Source organism: Myodes glareolus, chromosome 6, assembly GCF_982192425.1.
Source record: "Myodes glareolus chromosome 6, mMyoGla1.1, whole genome shotgun sequence".
Lineage (NCBI taxonomy): Eukaryota > Metazoa > Chordata > Mammalia > Rodentia > Cricetidae > Myodes > Myodes glareolus.
In genome coordinates, this window is record NC_142031.1 from 92,174,540 (window position 1) to 92,194,451 (window position 19,912).

Genomic DNA, 19,912 nt, shown 5'->3' on the forward strand with positions numbered 1-19,912 from the left:
AGGTCCTCTGGGGCAAAAAAAAAAATCTGACACTAGGCTTTAAAAAACTCTTCCTTTTAGCCACTTTTAGACAGGGACGCTGAGGGAAGTTATTTCTAAATGATCAAGAACATAGAAAGTGACTCAACTCAGCTAAGACCTCCCTTTCCCTGGGAACTAGTGGTCAGCTCCAAAAGACACCAGAAGCAAAGATTCTAGGGGGCACTTTAGGACTCGCACACCCTGGAGCAGACGGCCAAGGGGCATGGCCACGAGTGGGCGGCACCAGGGGGCGTGGTCTTACAGCGATAGGGCGTGGCCGTCCGTCCCGGGAGGGGTGCGCGCCGGCAGCGGGCGCGATGGCGGCGGACGGGGACTGGCAGGATTTCTATGAGTTCCAGGAGCCGGCCCGGAGCGTCCAGGACCAGGAGAACTGTAACGCGAGCCCTGAGGCCGAAGCTGGGGCACCCGCGGGCGGCGACAGCTTCCCGGCCTTGGCCTGCAGCCTGGAGGAGAAGCTGAGCCTGTGCTTCCGCCCCTCGAAGGACGCCGAGCCTCCGCGGACGACCGTGCGGCCCATCACGGAGCGCAGCCTCCTGCAAGGCGACGAGTGAGTGCGGGCCCCGGAGCTGGCGGGAGCGGCCCCCACCTCGCCCTGCCCCCGCCGCCACCGGGAGTCCGAGCAGGCCCCGCCCCACGCCCTCCTTCCTCCTCGGCAGCTCCCAGCCCCGCCCCGAGCTGCTGGCCTGGCCGGCTGGAGTTTAAAAGCCCTTTGCCCCTGCCTTCCCTTGAACCCTCCTGCAGACCGCTGTGTGCTGCCTTGTGGGAGACCCTGCCTCCTGAGGCACGTGCGTGTCGTTCGTTCATTCAACTCGCTTCTGTTAAAGCCCCTGCCAAGGACTTGGCACTGGGCATGACCAAAGTGTGCATTGCTCCTTCCAAGTAGGACACCAAAGTGGGTTGGGACATAGGTCTGTTAAATGGATGTTTTATGGATGTGATGAGTGCTTTGATAGATATTTGTACCGGATATGGGAGAATTATTTCAAAGGGGATGTCCGAATGAAGACTTCATAGGGCAAGCAGTCTGCAAATTGAATCCTGATGGAGTCGGGTGCAAAGGCGCAGGGGTGTGAGGTACCACTGATGTCACAGAAGTCTGCTGGGACCACAAGAGCAAACTGCCACAGAAGCAAAAAGTGAAGGGCGGCAGTTACTAATGTCAGGGATCCGATACTGTATTGGGAAGACTAGTTAGTGCATGGCAGGCAATGACTACAGAATCTTTTATGTGACTAGCTTTATGAGAACGTTCACAAGGGTTGATGAGAGCACTTTATTTAAACACTTAAACCCCAGCCATTGTTTGGTTAAATGGAAGTTGTGATTATGTACCATGATTTTGCCCCATAAGAAAACAAAGAGAATGGTGAGAGCCAGCGCGCTAGAGTGTTGTGTTTGTAGGGAGACAGGAGACCCTAGGTGCACTGAGTTCTCTCAGAAGGCAGCGGGTGGGACCTATTTCCAAAACTTATTACATTGTATTAATTTTTTTGTGAGTACTTGTGAGTGTGGGTGGGTGCAGCAAGGCTCTCCAGTGCGGTGGCACATCCTTGGAAGTCAAACGACCGCTCAGGGATGGTGCTTCCTTTTTTCCAACCTTGTGGCTCCCCAGCATCATTGGTCTCCATGACTGTGTGAGAAATTCTTGAATGATGATAAGACTCATGTTAAGAAAAAGAGTTTTAATTCCTCATTGAATTATGAAATTTGTCAAGAAAGAGCAGAGAGAGGACACCTGTAAACGTGGCTGAAGAGCTGTGTTCCAACACCGGTCCTTTTTATTGTTTCTTTTGCCCAGGGGCAGTGGATGGGTAAGCTTGTGATGGAATTTTAAATGCAGAGATAGGTGTGCTGTGCATAACAAAAAGTGACTTTTGTGGAATTTCGCAAAGAGAAGATAGCTTTATATATGTGTAGATTTATACACTTTAAGTGTTGAGGCTTGCTGCATATTCTGGATTTTAAAATTATATTTATGAGTAACTTACCTAAAACAGATGCATGTGGCTTGTCCTAAGATTCTTAGAAGACCTATTTTTGCTTCAGCTGGAATTCTGCAAAGCTTATTTTAGCCTGCCCTTCAAACTTAGGTGGCTGTAAAGTCTAAGCTATTTTGTTGCTTTTCCGGTTTTGTTTCTTGTAGCCCAGGCTGGCTTTGAACTTGCTCCTCCTGTTCTTCCTGCTGCCCCCAAGTACTGGAATGTATGTAAGTCCCACAGAAACCACTAAGCCTTTTGTTACTCCCACCCTCCAATTTGTAGGTAGAGCCTCAGGTAGCTCAGGCTGGCCTCAAACTCATTTTGTAGCTGAGGTTGACCTTGAACTCCTGATCTTTTTGGTGCGAGATTACCAACACACACCAACACACCCACTTTTCTGTGGTGCTGGGGTTTGATTCCAGGGCTCACACAGGCTAAGCAAGCATTTTAACATTTGGGCTTCATCTATAGCCCCTGTTGCTCCTGTTGTTTTTCAGTAGATGGTGTGTTAGCAAGAGTACAGGTCTCCCGATTTGGGAATGTGTAAGAAATCTTGTGAGAGCAGGGGGTGGGGTGGGGGGGGTTCACTCCCCCGCGTCTCCTCCCTCTGGTGCACTTGGGCTTTGTAGGGTCCATTCCAGCTTCTTTCAGCAGTAAGGAAATCCCTTGCTGCCATGACTTGGATCTTTTACTTCCTTGAGCTTTGCTTTCAGTTTCTGTCAGTCTGGATTGTACTGCGGCCCAGGATGGTCAGGACAGTGTCCCCTGGCGCTGCTGTCTACAGGACTTTGGCTGGGAGGGAGCTCTCCCACCAGCTGTTTATGACAGGTCATAGTATTTATGATAAGGATAAGGCAGCTCAGACGACTTGACTGGAGAATTCTGGAAATCTTTGCAGGAAGTTGACCTTATGTCCTTCCAGCTACAATTGTTCTGACCTTGGGAGAACTTGGGATAAGTGGCAGCCTTGTTTTTTTTTTTTTTTTTTTTGAAGCTGGAGCCCATAGATACTCCTTCCTGGAGAGAAACTCCACTGTCTTTGTCTTGTAGCTTCTTTGAAGAAGGATGTGACCAACAGGCAAAGCAACTCCAAACCTGGGACTCCTCCTCACCTTTTAGAATAGTCTGTTGTCTTAGCCAGGGTTGGGTATATAGTCAGTTGTTAGTGTTTGAAAAGTTGTGGCCCAGGATGGTCAGACTCAGCAAGTAGCTGCCTTTGCCTCCAGTTCTGATTCTTTGACACTAGAGAACACCAGGTTCCAGCTGGGAAGCAATCTGAGTGAGCCTTGCATATAGGAGATTTGTAGGGTGGTAGACTCTGCTTCCTAGAGCTTTTTGGGTTCATGCTTTTCTTGAGATTGATTTGGCTATGGAAGCCACACACCCCTTGGGATGTTATACTTCTGACAACTTCTTTTCTTAAGCATAGAATTTTGTTTATTAAGTCAAGTATATTGCTTTTCCTTGTTACTTTTTGCCCTTGCTAGGGTAGTTTGTATATTGATTGCTGACAAACTTGGATAAAAAAGGCTTATCTAAATACTTCATGATTTATTACTTACAATTAGATACCTGTTATACATTTTAACTTTAAAACATGTGACATGTTAGTGTAGTCTCCCAGTAAGTAGCTCAGATGTATAGTGTTTAATCTCTCTTACCCTAAGATTTTATCTTACAGATATCTCTGAACTTATGCTTTTTTCCCCATAAAACATCATGTTGTACTATGTTGATGATTATTTTGGTATCAAACCCTGAATTTTGATCATGAAGTCTGCTGTCTTTGTCCATCGTGGTTTGTAATATTTTTCAATACGATTTGTTTGAATTAATGTTTAAAATGTTGGAGCTGGAAAAGATGCCTACTTCATGTCTAAGCTTCATGCTGTAGCAGGGCAACTGATACCCAGGCAGGTTAGGAACTTGGCCAAAGACTGGCTCATTATTTGAAGGGAAATGAGCATACAATTCTGTTTCTTGAGTCCAAGTCAAATGCCCCTTCACTTTACCCCCAACTCCCCCAAATCCAGATGCTGTTTGATAAGGTGGGTAGTTGTGTTGACTGTATAACCTGCCTGCACTGTGATCCCTCACTCTTTCCCCTCTCCTCAGCCTCAGTTCTTACCCTGTTACGTTACAAATAGATATCAAACCCTGTTCTCACGCTGAGATTGAATCTTTGCTCCAGAGAATACAGCATGTCTTTGGAAAGCACAGCGTGTTTGCTTTGTGTCTCTGGAGACAGTCCTGAGATTGTCCGTGTTTCCTGGCTCTTCTCTTGGAAAATGAGGATAATAATGTTTTTGAGGATTAAATGACTCTGTATGTTTTCGTGTGTATGTGTGTGTGTGTCTTCATTTATCTATCTACACTGCTTTTTTTTTTACATTTAGTTACGCGTGTATGTGTGTGTGTGTGTGTGTGTGTGTGTGTGTGTGTGTGTGTGTATGTGTATGTGCTCTGTCATTCTTCTGTGTGTGTGCTGTCTTGGAACAATGTCCTGCACATAGTCAGTCCAATTAGGATTTTTCATGACGTTTGTTGATGTTTTTCTAAGAAACAATGTGCCTTCTGTTTTTTTTTATTTTAATTTTTAATTATTTTTTATTCTGGGTCCTTTTACTGGATTGTTAATAAAAGCTGCATGGAGTGTTATATTTCACTGATCGCTGTTTTCTTCTGTTTAAGGATTTGGAATGCCCTGACAGATAACTACGGGAATGTCATGCCGGTAGACTGGAAGTCGTCCCATACGAGGGCTTTGCATTTGCTTACTCTGAACCTCTCAGAGAAAGGGGTAAGTGAGGAACTGGGCCCGAGTGACTGTGCAGCCGGTGCTGATGGGAGGACAGAAGGGGCAGCATCTCTTAGCACAAGCTTGTGGAGCTGCCTCTTGGTTTCAAGCTGCTGTCCAGCCTACTCTTGCCGTCTTGGGTCCACTACTGTTGGTGCGATCTTGCCGTTCCTTATGTGTTCATTTTTGCATGGCTGCTAAATTCTGTCACCAACGATCTCTATTTCCTTCTGCTTATACAACCAAACTGTGATAGAGTGAGAACACTCAGAATCCTCCCATTTTATTAAACATATTTTGGGCGTATTGAGATATCAGTAGGGAGTAAATGGTATGTAATTTAGTGATGCTGGGCACAATGTATGTTCTTATGATTATTAGGGAACCATTAAAAGACATTTCTGTTCTTGACTTTTTGTGCACATATATATATCTGTACACTCATGTGTGTGTGAGTGCTCGTGTGCATGTGCAATCTGGTGGTTGGCACTGGGTATTCACCTTAGTCATTTTCTGCCTTACCTTTTAAGATAGGGTGTCTTATAAATCTGGGCCTCACTAATTCAGCGAGGCTAGCCAGCCAGCCAGCCAGCCAGCCCCAGGTGTTCTCCTATCTCCCCCCCCCCTTCTCTCCCCAGCACTAGAATTATAGGTTGCATCCTACTGTGCCTGGCTTTTATGTGGGTGCTGTGGATCTGAAGTTAGGTCCTCATGCTTGTGTCTCCCCACTTTAGTACCCGAATGTCTTCCCATTGCTGATTTTTGACCTTTTAATGTATATCCATTCTGATATTGTCACATGAAGATGCCTTGTGTGACAAGCGTGAACACAGTTGTGCGATGACTAGGGACCGAGAAGGAATGATTTGAAGTAGACATTAACAGAGCTACATTAAATAGCCAAATTATTTAAATTTCAGATTCACCCTGTTTTAAGTTCTTCAGCAGTGCAGTGTAAGTGCATGTCAGATCCTCTGGCCTTCTGTTTCATTAAGTGCAATTGTGCGATCACTGGGAACGAAATGCTGTGGGGCTGTCAGTGTGGTAAGCAGTGTTGTTAATGTTTCGTGAATTGATTTTCTTAAATATGTCACTTGCAAAAGCCGTTACTTTCAATCTCTAGTGGAATATAAGATTCTGACTCTGTTTACCAGAATTCTCATAGCTAACCAGCCTCACTGCTTCCTCCTGTCATTAACTCCGTTAGGCTTTTGCAGGTTGACCTGACACACATTTACTAAGCAGGACCAGAACTAGATAGCTTTTGTTCCATCTTCTGTTTATTTAGGGCTTAGCTGTCATTTGGGACTTTGTCCAAGTTCCCCTGCTTCTCTGAAGCTTCCTATTACTGTTTTAGCCTCTGCTGATCTCATGGAATTAGACAATTTTAGGGTCTCTAAAGGACACTTAATCCAGCTTCTCAGATGGGAGAAGCCCCACCTACAGCATCACTGACAGATGGTTTCTTCACCATGGCCTAAATCCACTTGCGAAAGAAAACATGCTCCTGTGGAGAAAGTGGAGAGCCCTGTGGAGATGTGAACTTTTACAGGGTTTGTTTTCTGTCCCAGTGAGTTTAGCCCTGTTGTCTCCTGGGTGCTAGACACCACAGGGCAGCATCCGTGTGTCTTTTAGATCATCACGGTGCTTTCTCACTAATCATGTTTCTGTGGCTGTCATCAGATTGTGACTTTCTAGTAACGGACTCTATGTCTGGTACTTAGTAGCCTGTTTGTTGAGTAAGTAGATGAACGGATCACCATTTCACTGAGACTGAGTCAGAAACCATGATGGAAATTTTGCCTTGTTTTAATTTAATTTTTTTTATTGAAAGGGTTCATGAGTATGTTTTCTTTTTTTGAGTGTATTTTCTTATTGACACTCTAAAAAAGTAGCATAAAACAGTGCATTTCATAGCTTGGAAAAGAAGCACGGTAGCTCCATGATTCAAGCACTCCAACCCGACTTCATTGAATAAAATATCAACCTTGTATTGTTCCTCTGTAGCTCTGCTCCTTTTGTGTCCCTTGGATGCTGTTTGTAGTGTCAGAGTATCGCTGTGGCCATGCTAGTGACGAGTAAAGACTTTCCATTTAATACTAGGACTGATGTGGAAGGCTTTACCTGGGAAGACTGAGTAGATCAAATAGATACGTGATGATCAGTCAGTCATGTACCTTGCTGTGGCTATTCTTCTGCTGACAGAATTGAATTAGAGCTTCACCCCCAGAAAGATCATCTCTGCACAGAGTTCCTGAAGAACAGGTGTGCACGAGTCAGGACAGAGCGATCGTGTGACTCTTCGGTGCTGTACAATTAAGAAAAATGTAGCCTAGGAAGGTGGTATCATCATCGCCATGCTGATGCTGTATTCTTTTCACGATTGAGTAAAATTTGGCTTTTGAAAGCACTTTTTACACTAACTTCCTTATAAAATGGGATCTTTAAGGGGATTTTTTTTCTCAAGAGTTAGAGAATAATTTGCTTTTTTGTGTTAACAATATTCAGGAAAACAACAGTTAGATTTTATTTTCTCTCACTGACGGTCATGGCACACATTTTTTGCATTTGTTGGGTCCTTTCTAGAAGCTTGGAACATTCCACATTCTTTCATGGGCATGTTTTTTCCATTTGCTGTGTGTGCAGTTGAATGCAGGGCCACGGTGGGATCAGCTGTGTCTTACTCAGGCACAGGAGGAGTGATGGGAATGCTTGGCTCCAGGAAGGCACTCTGCTCGCTGGGAGGTGACTGAGGAGCCCCTTGTCAGTCAGGGTTAGCTTTCAAAGGCCTCAGCATTCTCAGCCCTGGTGTGGGGATAATGGGGAGTGGGCATGGCTCCCTCTCTGGAAAGATGATCTGGGATCATTATTTCTGTTGTCATGGAAATTTCATAGTGCAGTGTTTTTGCATTTCTAGTGTGTTTGGAACCTGCTCTAGATGAGTGCTCATTTTAGCGTGGAGTGTCTCTTGTGACCCTTCCCTTTCCTTCTTGGGTACAATAGGATGTTCCCTTCCTCCTCCTCTTCTCCATCCTGTCTTCTCGACTGGGTTTCAAGTAGCCCAGGTTGGCCTTGAACTTGCTACCTAGCTGGGGATGAAGTTGAAGTCCTTGTCTCTGTCTCCCCGTGCTGGAATCCTAGGCGTGCCCACCATGCCTGGTGACACAGGGACTGTTTTCTAGTTCATCTTGATATCTCCAGAATAGAAAGAGGATGGATATGGTGATGGTTTCCTTAACAGTGATTTTCAAATTAAAAAACTTTATTTATAAGAAAAAGAAAACAAAATTCTGATGTTCAGGCTACAGGGAAGGATGATGGGGCAGTGAGTGTGCGGCGTGAGACTACTGATGACGGTTTGTCGGCCATGGGTGTCGTCCTGTCTGCTCTGCTCACACTGTGCCCAACTGTGCCCATACCACTTCCTCTCCTCCACCCCACACTTTGTTTCTATGACTGTGGGCTCAAACTCTCATGAAGAATCTAGTCTCTGAACCTTTCTCACTGGAATTAATTACTAGAGAAGTAACTGCCATCATTTAGTAGCAAGCGCTACGGGGCCGAGACGTGAGGGGCAGCTCCTGCCCTACATCCTCGGTGTCCAGTGCCACTGCTGCCACCTTCAGCTGCTGCTTCTAGCAGAAACCATTTTGACTTAGTTTTCTTTCTCACGGACTTTGCGCCTTGGCCTCCCCAGAGGGTGAAATTGCACTCTTACTGTCCCCCACTTTCCAGCTGTAACCGACAGGCAGACTTTCCCTTCTCCTGCTCTCCCAGTGGAAGCCTGTCAGAATCCCCGGCTAAGTTCACCTGACATTTTGTGTGAGGCCTCCTTACCACAGCAACTTGTCAGTCAGCCTCACAGGGACATACACTTCATTTCGATAATGTGCTAGCGGGACCCCAGCTTCTTAAACTCAATCTGACCCCACCTGGCGCTCCGTCAGTGAACGTGGGCAGGAAAGAAAGCTGACTGCAGTAAACAGTTTCTGAGTATACCCCAGGTCAATTCAAAATGGAGTGTGTACTGAGTCCTAGGCGTTTCTGCCAATGTGCACTCAGTGCACTTTGTGACTTTACTGCAGCCTTGGTTCTGAACACAGCTTGTGCACTCTGCCCTGCACGGGCCACCAGGTACTTCCTGATGCCACCTGTGACATCTTGACTCAGATCCGGGACTGCTGCAGTAAACATGCATTGCAGTGTTTTCACTGTTCCTATAGAAACATAATTGCTTGGTTACAGAAACCAAGGATGTAGTATTTTCCTGTTTTCGTTCTGAACCAGGCAAGTATCACATCGGTGTATGTTCGGATTGTAATGTGTCAGAATGTTGGACTTAATAACTATTGTTTGAGTTGCTGACGAGTTCCATCAAAAATTGTTCAGCGCATTTTGGCTTAGGATTGCAGCAGGGTTTTCAGTAGCTACTGGAATGGCCCTAAACATGCTTCTGCTCCTTTGTACTATATATTTGGCATTCTTAGCAGTAAGGATTATAAAATCAAAATCTTGATCGAGTCTGAAAAGCATTGAAGGTAGGTTGTGTGTTGGGGGTATCAAATTTTCAGCTACGATTTAATTCATATGTAAAAATAAACATGTACCTCACTAGTACGCAGATTTGGTTTATTCTTATTACATGGAACAATACACATCTACCAAAAGAAGTGTTGTAAAATACATTTCTAAATTTCCTAATGTCTTATTATCAGTAGATGGCTTCTTTTTTATATAGACACAAGGGCATGTGAAAATTTCTTGAGTTAAAAGGGGGTGGCAAGTAGAGAGTTTGAGACCCTGAGTGGACAGTCAGTGTCTTGAGTCTTTGATGACTGTGCAGTGGCCATTCTAGTGTGAATGGGTTGCTCTCTCTCTTACCTTCCCAGACATCCTCTGTCATCGCAAGAATGACCTTGGCTTCTGCATTGTCTCTGCCCTTGTGTTTCCCGTTTCCTCCCCAGTCTCCTGTGGGTATCTTTCTGAGAATGGGTGCAGGAAAGGTAAATTCTTTGAGTACTGCACATCTAAAAATGCCTTTATTTTTAGCTACGCCCAGTTGTTAATTGGCTGGACATTAGATTCCAGGTTCCAGGATGGATTTTGTTTTTGAACAGGAAAATTGCATTGATTGGTTTTTGGCATCTATTGTTGCTGTTGTAAATTCAAGTGATATATTAATTCCGATTCTTCTGTCCGCTCTTTTTCTTTTGTCTTTGACACATGGTGTTCTGAAATTTCACGGGGTGTGTATGTCAGAGTTTGTGCTGCCAGGCCTTTCCTGGCCTAAGATGCTGTGAGAAACAGAAAGAGGAGGCACATTGTCCCCGAGCGTCTGCAGGGAATTACATACTGACAGTAGACCTGGTGAATAGCAGGCTTTCCCACCCTCCCATGGGAAACCAGCATGCCTGTGGCTCCTCCTATGCCTTTTTCATTCACCAGCCTTACCCTGGCTGACATTCATCTGAAAACTCCTGTGTAAGGAACTGGGAAGGCTCTAGGGACCTGCATCCGCTTCACTGTATCCTGAAGTTTAAATATATCCTATGTACTAGTAAATAAAATCGTTTTTCCAGATGAACCTCCCTTCCTCTGAGTACTGGGGTTTAAACCAGGACTTTAAACAGGTCTTGTCTACAACTGAGCTAGATCCCTAACTGGCCTTGTACTTTTCATTTTGAGACAGAATATTACTAAGTGGCCTAGGCTGGCCGTGAGCTGAGTTGAGATCCTCCTGTCTCAGCCTTTTACTGGCATTATAGGCCTGAGTTACTACATCTGCCTAAAATGTGTTAATTTAGGTATGCTAAATGTTATATTTATAAATGGTCAAATATTCCATATCCAAAATGCCTGAAGTGTTTCAGATTTTGGATTTTTTTTTTTTAAATTGGGATATTTGTAGGCATGCACTGAGATATGGAGGTGGGATCCAGGTATAAACAGAATTACATTTCTGTGTCACATATACCTTACATACATAATCTGATGGCAATTTTATGTAATACTTTTGATGTACCTGTGTCTTGAGCACAGCATTTATATGAGGAATTTCCCCCTGGTGACATCATACTACCTCTCAAAAAGCTTCTAATTTTGGCACATTTGAATTCTAAAGGTTTTTATTTATTTACTTAAAAATTTCAGATTACAATTTTTTGGCCATTTGTATAATATAGTAATTGATTACTAGATCACCTTAATGATGTACTGTGTAATGTAATGGCATGTTTCTTTTTTTCCACAGTCCTTGTTGGTCCTTTGTCTCACTGTGTGCTAATTGCTCTTGGAGAATAGAGTTCTAATTTTAGTTCTGTTCACCAAGAGAACAGTCATGTGACAATAGGTGACTGACTCATAGCCAGCTAGCTAGATAATCGTTCCTTGACTCTGTTGGTTTCCCAGGTAGCTTTTCAGTTGCTATTGATACAAAACTCAGTATTCCTAAAGGGGCTGTTTATATTGGGTTGGGTAGGCATAAGGGAAACTGACAAGGCTTGATACAGTACCCCAGGCATGGCAACAGCTACTTAATGATGCAGTACCCGGGCATGGCAACAGCTACTTAATGATGCAGTACCCGGGCATGGCAGCAGCTACTGAATGGTGCAGTATCCAGGCATGGCAACAGCTACCGGCACTTTAGCAGCTCCAATATGAAAAGGAAAATAGAAGTTTCTATAATCTGGAGAGATTTGCTGAGAAGAACTCTGCCTGACAAGAGCTGTGGTCTTTGGTACAGAGCCAGAGCTGACATGGTATTCTGGCAGAGAGGAAGACAGCAGGATGAGAGCCCAGCTCGCTTCTTCTCACCTTGCAGTCTCCTGGTGCCCGCCAGTGATATGTAATCCAATGGGAAGCCAGAAGTCAAGGGCATCCTTAGATCTGGTCCATATGGTCAGCCTCCTGGATACAGAGCGTAGAAGCAAACAGAGCTGAGGTGATTGGAGACTCTCCAGCAGAGTTAGGCTTAAAGGTGTTTTAGGAACCTAGAGGTATTCTGTCTTCTTTTGGAAGGAGATGTTCATTTGGAAGGAGTGAATGTCTCATGGATGGCTCCTGCCTGCCAGGATGTTGACTACTTTTATTCTAAGTACTTGAATATTAGAAAGTAATTTGTAGATGGCTTTGTAGAATTAAAACACATGCCAGTGTGTCAGCTACGTATTGGTTGCTACCTTCTGTTCAGCCCAATGCCTCAGTTTGCTAATAAATGCTGTGTTTTGCTTTTCCTTTTATACAAGTGTTAGTTTTTGTACTGCTCTGGTAGGTGTTGCTTCTGGAAAAATAGCTCTGCATTTTTGTGAGACCATAGGGTGCTTGCCGACCTTGTCATTTTAAAGTTTGTCCTATGCTGTACTTACTGCTACTGGGGGAGCATGTGGCCCACGGTGTGGCTTGATCTAGGGTGACTCCCGACTCCTTTCCAAGGAATAGCTGTACTGCATGTGCTTTCTGTTGCTTCTTTAGTGCAGCAGTGTTGACATTTGCCTCAGAAGGACTTGCTGTTAAATGGGGGTGCTTTTGTTTTCAGATGAGTGACGGCTTCCTCTTTGACGCCTCAGAAGAGGAGGAGCTGAGGGAACAGTTGGATATGCATTCTATCATTGTCTCCTGCGTCAGCGAGGAGCCCCTCTTCACTGCAGACCAGGTATGGAGGTGAAGCGGAACCCACAGCTGAGAGCCGTGTCTCACTAAAGCTGCAGATGGTGCCTCTCAGAACTACTGCACTTGCCCCAGCCTGTGTGGCTAATGCAGCCTTAACGTGAGTCTTCAACGGAGAGGTAAAAACAAGGTATATGCTGTCCAAGGAAGTGGTGAGATTTTTATGCTCGGTATTGTCTGTGAATTACAAGTTACTAATGGAGGATTATTGCTTAACCCCTGCCCCCACCAAATAATCAGTAAGTTCTTTTACAAGGTTACCCTGACATGAAAGAACTGGACGGTATTTGAGTTAGTATTTTTGTTTGTTTTGGAACTCCCTATGCAGACCAAGGTGGCCTCAAACTACAGAGATCCACCTACTTCTGTCTCCTGAGTGCTAGAATCAAAGGCTTGAGTTGCCATGCCTGGCTCTGCCAGACAAATTTTTGTGAACCCTGGGTAAGAATCTTTAACAAATAATAGAAGCATCTGTTAAGCATCGTAGAAAGAAGCAAACATTTCACCGGTGTAGCACTGTAGTAATGTCAACCCTGGGTTCATCTGAAACCAGTCAAGGCAGTCTTGTCATTTCTGAACACCCCCCCCCCACCTCTGTGGTGCCATCCAAGTGTGACAGCAGAACTTCCTGGAATAAAATGTTCCGTGGCTCCGTGGGCTGTGAATTCTGTCACGCTTTATTTTTAGGCAGGAACGAGAAGGTCAGTAAGAAGATACGTTACGGCAAGGTCAGAGGAGTAAATGCAACGCTAAGAATGTCCTGATGGTCCAGCTTTCCCTTGTGGTTGGATTGTTCTAGGCTGGAGCACTGGTGCTGGAGAGAGGGAATGCTGTTCTGGAGGGCATAAAAACCCAGGGAGAGATGTTACCTGAAGCAGTCCCCTTCCCAGAAACCAACTCTATAGCCTTGACCGTCTCCTGTCCTGCCGACAGTCCCTACTAGGAAGGCTTCCTCCTTAGCATAGTCCTTTCCCAGGTGAAGAGCTACTCATTACGTTTTCTGATTCCTAGGTACTGTCACGTGTCCTCATGGTATTTTATATCTTCATTGAATTGCGTTTTTAATTTTTTTGTCAATGGTTAAATGCCCTCCCACTCCTTTAAGTCATAGTTAGTACCTTTCTGCTGTCTACAGTTGCCAGACTTGAGTCCCGCAGTGTTGGACAGCAGGTCATGGTTTAATTAAAGGCTTGTGTATTTCTAGAATCATCCTTCTTTCAGCTTTCTCCCCCATCTGAGTCTGTTTTCAGTAATTTAAAAATACCCCCTTTGTCTTTCACCGAATTAATATATGAAATTCTTTTGCTGCTAGAGAGCTACTTCCTGCTTTATACATGGATATTTTTATGAGTATTAAATTTTGCAAGCTCTGTGTCAAAGTCTTGGCTAATGTAGATTACATTTATGTTGAGTGCGTGCATGTGGTACAGAGTACATTTTTCCTTATTTACCATCTTTTAGCTATAACTTTATTATCTGGTCTGCATAAATCATGGCACCATTTTCGAGACATGTCTAGATGTACTAGCATCTGCTGAATTGAGATGGACAGACCAGCTCATATTCTGTTTAATTTTGTGTCCATGTATTCTGAGTAGCTTTTGGTAAGCTGTGTTCATTTTTCCATGTGCTTCCTGCACACACTAAGGACTTCATGTCCTTCTGCTCGGGTGCTCCGGTGAGTGCTGTGGTACAGGGAAGCCTTTTCTCCTGTGCATTCGATTAACAGTGGTATATGTGTTTTGGAAGGTTATTGAAGAAATTGAAGAAATGATGCAGGAATCACCAGACCCAGAAGATGATGAGACCCCCACGCAGTCAGACCGGCTCTCTATGCTCTCCCAGGAGATTCAGACTCTGAAGAGGTCTAGCATGAGCAGCTATGAAGAGAGTAAGAGACCTATCTTAGGTTGTTTTTGTTTTTGTTTGTTTGTTTGTTTGTTTTTTTCCTGGAACGAAACACCGTGGCCGAAAAGGAAGTTGAGGAGGAAAGAGTTTGTTTGGCTGACACTTCAGCATTGCTGTTCATCACTGAAGGAAGTCGGGACAGGAACTCAAACAGGGCAGGAACCCGGAGACAGGAGCGGATGCAGAGGCCAATTAGGAGTGCTGCTTACTGGCTTGCTTCCCGTGGCTTGTTCAGCCTGCTTTCTTTTAGAATCCAGGACCAGTCCAGGGTTGGTACCACCCACAATGGACTGGGTCCTCTCTCTGTGATCACTAAATGCGAAAATGCCTGACAGCTGAATCTCAGGGAGGCATTTCCTCAGCTGAGGCTTCATCCTCTGATGAATCTATTGCTTGTGTCAAGCTGACACACAGAACCAGCCAGTACAAAACCCTCTTTACCTCCGTCTCTGTGCCTTCTGTCTATGTATCTCCAGAAAGCTACCCATTGTCTTGGGTCCTCTGGCTGTCTAGTTCTTTGTACATAATCTGGTCATTGTTCAGGACCATGTTGGATTAGTTTGCTGGGGCTTTTGGAAGAATTTACTGCAGCCTGGAGAGCTTCAGGATCCTGAATTTATTGTCTGGTTGTTCTGACAGCCTCAGGTCCAAGGTTAAGGCTTAGTTGTTTCTCCTCCCTTGCCTGTGGTGGCTATGCTTCCCCTGCCTTCCTTCCATACATATCTGTGTCCACATTTCATCTTATAAGACACAGGTCACACCGGATTGAGAACCAGCCTCGGACCCCACTTCAACTGTATCTCTGTAAATGCACCAAATGCTGTTGTATTCTGCAGTGCTGTGGCCTAAGACTTCAGCATGCATTTTGGAGGGAGACAGTTTAGCTCATAAAAAGCAAGATGGGTGTATTAATTGGAAATGATTCTTATGTTTATAAATAGTTGTCTTTGATAGAGCTTTGAGGAATTTTGGGAAATGAAAGTTTGTTAGAAGGGGATCTGTGTTTGTACATGAGAACACTGAACTGTGAATACTGCTGTGTGTTTGGTTGTCACAAAGAGGTTCTGAATGACTGTACCCAGCACAAGAATGCTCTGTGCATCTGTGACTGTCGCCATGCCTGGTTCCATGCTGGATAACACCCTTGTGATCTGGTTTGTATTTGTGGCCCGAGCGGAGGTCTGGGGCTGGACTGTCTCAATCCTTTCGTATTGTATGGCTTCTTTTTAACCTGTGGAAGGTCCTCTGACACACCTTTTGGTGGGATGTGATCATAACTCTGTAGATAAGCCCTTAGCATTGCTGGAGTCCTGATTGCAAAATCTAGCGTGGATGCATGGTAAGGTACAGGAAGTATGCCTTAGTTAGGTAGCACTCCTGTAACTAACAGCCCCGCAGGCTGGGTGGCTCGGACAGTGGGATTTACCTTCTCACAGTTCTGTAGACCACGTGTTCAAATCCAGCTCCTTGGCTTGCGATGTCTTCTCCCTGGGTGTTCATGTGGTCTTCTTTGCCTTCTGCCCGATACTGTTTTTATTCTGTAAGGACAGTTGTTACATTTGGATTAAATTTTGTCTGGTAAACTCATTGTCATTGGATGACCTCTCTAAATCTTCCCCTCCATCTCATCCAGTCTTGCATGGGACTCCAGCAGTGGCCTCCTGTCTCTCCCATGCTAGCTGGGGTGACTCCTTGGATTGTCCCTCCTTTCGTTTTCCTGATCTTCAGCCAGATGCACGAGAGAGGACATATAAGATTAAACAAGCATTGAGTTTAGTCCTTTCAGTGTGACTCCTCCCCTTGACCCCTGCTCATCTTGTCTCTGTATGTCAGCAGGCAGTTTCTGGACCCTTCCTCTCCTTCTGTGTTTGTTCTTTCCTCATACCAGCTTGATTTCAGTCTTGGCTATAGGACTCTTCATGGGCTGTTTGATTTATATACATTAGAAATTGTGAGGTGTTTTTTTCATCTCAGCTGAGTGACATTGCTTACTCACCTCTGGGCTTCTGAGAAGATCCCAGACAGTCAGTGTAATTGCTTAGACTTTGATCTTGTTCTTTGGTTTTAAACACCCCACTATGCTGCTTTGAGACAGGGGTGTCTCAGTATCCGCTGTTCTTTGTTTCTGGCCACAGGAGTGAAAAGACTCTCGGTATCCGAGCTAAATGAACTGCTGGAAGAAATCGAGGCGGCCATCAAGGAGTATTCTGAGGAGCTGGTGCAGCAGCTGGCCCTGAGAGATGAACTGGAGTTTGAGAAGGAAGTGGAGAACAGCTTTATTTCTGCTCTGATTGAAGTGCAGAACAAGCAGAAAGAGCACAAAGAGACAGCCAAGAAGAAGAAGAAGCTCAAAAATGGCAGCTCCCAGAATGGGAGGAACGAGAGAAGTCACATGCCAGGCACAGTAAGTGATGCTCGCAGGAGGCACCCAGTGCTGCCCACAGGCCGCCCCAGCCCAGCTGGTCAATAGCAGTGGTCTGGCAGGCCGCACCTGTGCGAGAGTGTGAGCCTCTACTCAGCGCCACAGGGGTCTTTTGCTAGAACACGCGGTTTCTTCACGAAGGTGTTTCCTAGTGATGCCTATGGCCCTGTCTGGACGCCTCAGTACCCAAATGTGTAGTGGGGACCTCAGTGGAAGGAAGAGCAGGAAGGGGAGGATGTCTTCAAGCCAAGAGGACTGGCCAGCAGTCTCTCCTGACTGCATCAGAACGATAGTAGGACGGCAACGTTTGGTCGCCAGGCTTATGAGTGGTTTTATTTTCTTGTTTGTGCTTAGCTCTGGGGGTTGTAGTAGAAGAAATGAAGAGGGCGCTTTTAGGGGTAGCTGAACTGTGTTATGTAAACAGGTTCCTCCTGACTCATCAGAGGGTGCTGGTGGCAGCTGTGACATCAGCCACTTGGCGGCGTATTTAGCAGACCAAAATATTACTGACAGGTGAGAACATATTGGAATATTTGAAATCTCAAGCCTTCATAAAAGGTATTTTGTTCTTGGCATGATCCTTTTTCCAAAGTGACTTTATGGGTTAAACATCATCATAAACGTTTTCATTTTCCATGGTCAAGTGGGGTCTTGTATAATCCCGCCCTGACTTCACATGTGAACAGGTGTTGTATATTTAGAGTATAAAGGTTGGGTGAAGCAACTCATTTTTCTAAAATGATCATTTTTGTCAATCACGACATAACATAGTTATATGTGTCACAAACTGGTTCTTAGGGCTTAAAGTAGTATCCATTTTTTCTTTACGTCTGGAATTATTTGCCAGAGAATGAAGTCTCTCTGGCAGATGCTGATGGAATCCCAGGAAGAGAATCAAGTTTCTGAGTAGCTGGGTCAACAATGAGTGGGTGATACATAATCTTACCACATACCCATTAACCGGATGTGAGTAACTTGTGAATAAGTTCACATTTTCTAGTGTGGTGTCCATTTATAAAAATTTAGAAAGAATAAAACGTATAAATTCACTGTGAAGGATTCAGATGTATTTAATTTTTGAGAAATACCAATATTGATGGGAAGGATATTTATTTAGTCATTTTTAATGATTATACTGGAGGGAAAACATTTGTTTGGCTATTCTGTCCTGGAAAATAATTTACTTTAAAATATCAAAGTAGTATATTAATAAAAACAAATCTTTTAAATTGCCCTATTATGGCAGTGGGGATTAACTGAAATGCTTAGTTGCTAAATCCTAGCATGGGTGGTAATTTCTGAGTAACTGCTGTTAGGGCTTACATGCAAATCTTCTATTTATTGCTGTTAATACTTGGCTGAGAAAAACAAATTTATTCCTAGAGGGTTTTAAAGGCTTCTTTTTGTAACTCTCATATAAATAGGGTAGTGTGGACCCATTGTGTAATTTTGTATGGCATTTATACCGAGACATGGATCGGGGTTATAGTTAAATCGTCATTGGTCTTGAAATAGAGTCATACAAGACTCCATTTATTTTTTCATAATATTTGAACTCATGAAGTCGCTTCCTGATTCTGATCTACTATTTGTGTCAAAAACTTTAATTAGGATGGTAATGGCATGGCTCAACTCCTGGCACTTGTTTCCTATGTCTTATTTTAGTCTCAAATGCCAGAGAACCATTCCGTCTGTAAAACAAACAGCCTGAACCTGGTGATTTTGAAGATAGTTATAGTGGCTCAAAAGAACAACTTCTTCTTCTTCTTTTTCTCCTTCTCCTCCTCCCCCTCCTTCTCTCCCTCCTTTTCTCCTCATCTTTTTTATTTATTTATTTATTTATTTATTTATTATTTTTCAAGATAGGGTTTCTCTGCGTGGCCTTGGCCATCCTGGAATTTGCTCTATAGACCAGGCTGGCCTTGAACTCACAGAGATCCCCTGGCCTCTGCCTCCCAAGTGCTGGGACTAAAGGTGCGCGCCACCACCACCCAGCCTTAGATTCTTTCTATAACATGCAGGTGTGGCATGTAACTCAGTGAGCTGACTGTCATCAGCAATACTAATTAAAGAAATGGTGATCTGCATATACATGCCACGTGCTTTCCAGTGACATCACTATTTTCCCTCCCATCAGTTCCATAGAGATGATAGAACTTGAACTTTTCCTTAGATATGGAATGGCTTCCTTTTGTTTTCAATAGTGCTTTGGGAGACATATACCCACTTACAGTAGGTGTAATAAATCCTTAATTGCCAACTTTGTTGTCTTAGGTTCAGATGATGAACTCTGATGAAGTATCTGGGAGAACAGAGCAAGGTGAAACTCTCTACTGTTGTCTTTAGACATGTTTTGTTTCCAACTTTTGCTAAAAAAAAAAAAAATGGGTGGGGGGAATGTTAGGGCTGCTATCTAGAGCATTAGAAAATTTTATCTCTGTGATATTTCATTAAATCATATAGGAAATAGTGCATATATTTTAAAGGTGAAATGTTGCCTTCGTTTGAGTTTTAATATTTAAGGTAGTAATATAGAAGGGGAAAGGTACAATAGTGTTCATCCATTTATCAAGTTTGTGGAGTATCTTCCTCATGCCAGGCACTGCTCAACCTTTGACAGGGCCTTCTAGCTCCTTTCCCACTCTCAGCTGGTGGGGAAGTTGGGACGAGTCAGTCTTTTGGGGAAATGCGATCTGAGACAGCAGGTGCTTGACACTTCTTTGTCTTGTTTTGGGCACCCGGGGGTGAGTGGTGGCACTTCTGCTTCTCAGCGTGGTGACCTGGCTGATGACCTGGGTGACTTTGAGGCTTCTGTATAGTTCATTCCATTTTTCCGCAGTGCACATTCTTTTCCCTCTCTCGCTCCCCTTCCCTTGCTGTTTTTTTTTTTTTTAAATCCATCCTTCAAAATTATGGTCAAGCATTGTCTTCCTTTCTTATAACCTTCCTCAGTGACTCTTCCTCCTCTCTTGGGGCTAGTGTGATTTCTTTTAATTATTTCTAGCAATACAGAAATACCAATCTTGTGGTTTTGTACCCACCTCTGTGATGGCTTCTTCAGGAGAGGAAATCTAACTTTGCTTTTGTGGCATTTTG

The 19,912-nt window shown here is 44.2% G+C and overlaps 1 protein-coding gene across 2 annotated transcripts in view; it reads left to right on the forward strand.

Moving 5' to 3' along the window:
• The first annotated feature begins 294 nt into the window (after nucleotides 1-294).
• Fez2 (fasciculation and elongation protein zeta 2) overlaps nucleotides 295-19,912 on the forward strand; it is a 38,459-nt gene continuing 18,841 nt past the window's right edge. Inside the window, exons 1-5 of one of the 2 annotated variants that reach the window (XM_048416141.3) lie at nucleotides 295-589; nucleotides 4,713-4,821; nucleotides 12,356-12,472; nucleotides 14,236-14,377; nucleotides 16,530-16,798. In XM_048416141.3, coding sequence (XP_048272098.1) covers nucleotides 339-589; nucleotides 4,713-4,821; nucleotides 12,356-12,472; nucleotides 14,236-14,377; nucleotides 16,530-16,798 — 888 coding nt within the window. In that variant the 5' untranslated portion in view covers nucleotides 295-338. The remainder of the gene's footprint in view (nucleotides 590-4,712; nucleotides 4,822-12,355; nucleotides 12,473-14,235; nucleotides 14,378-16,529; nucleotides 16,799-19,912) is intronic. The other variant, XM_048416142.3, reaches the window with a different exon arrangement.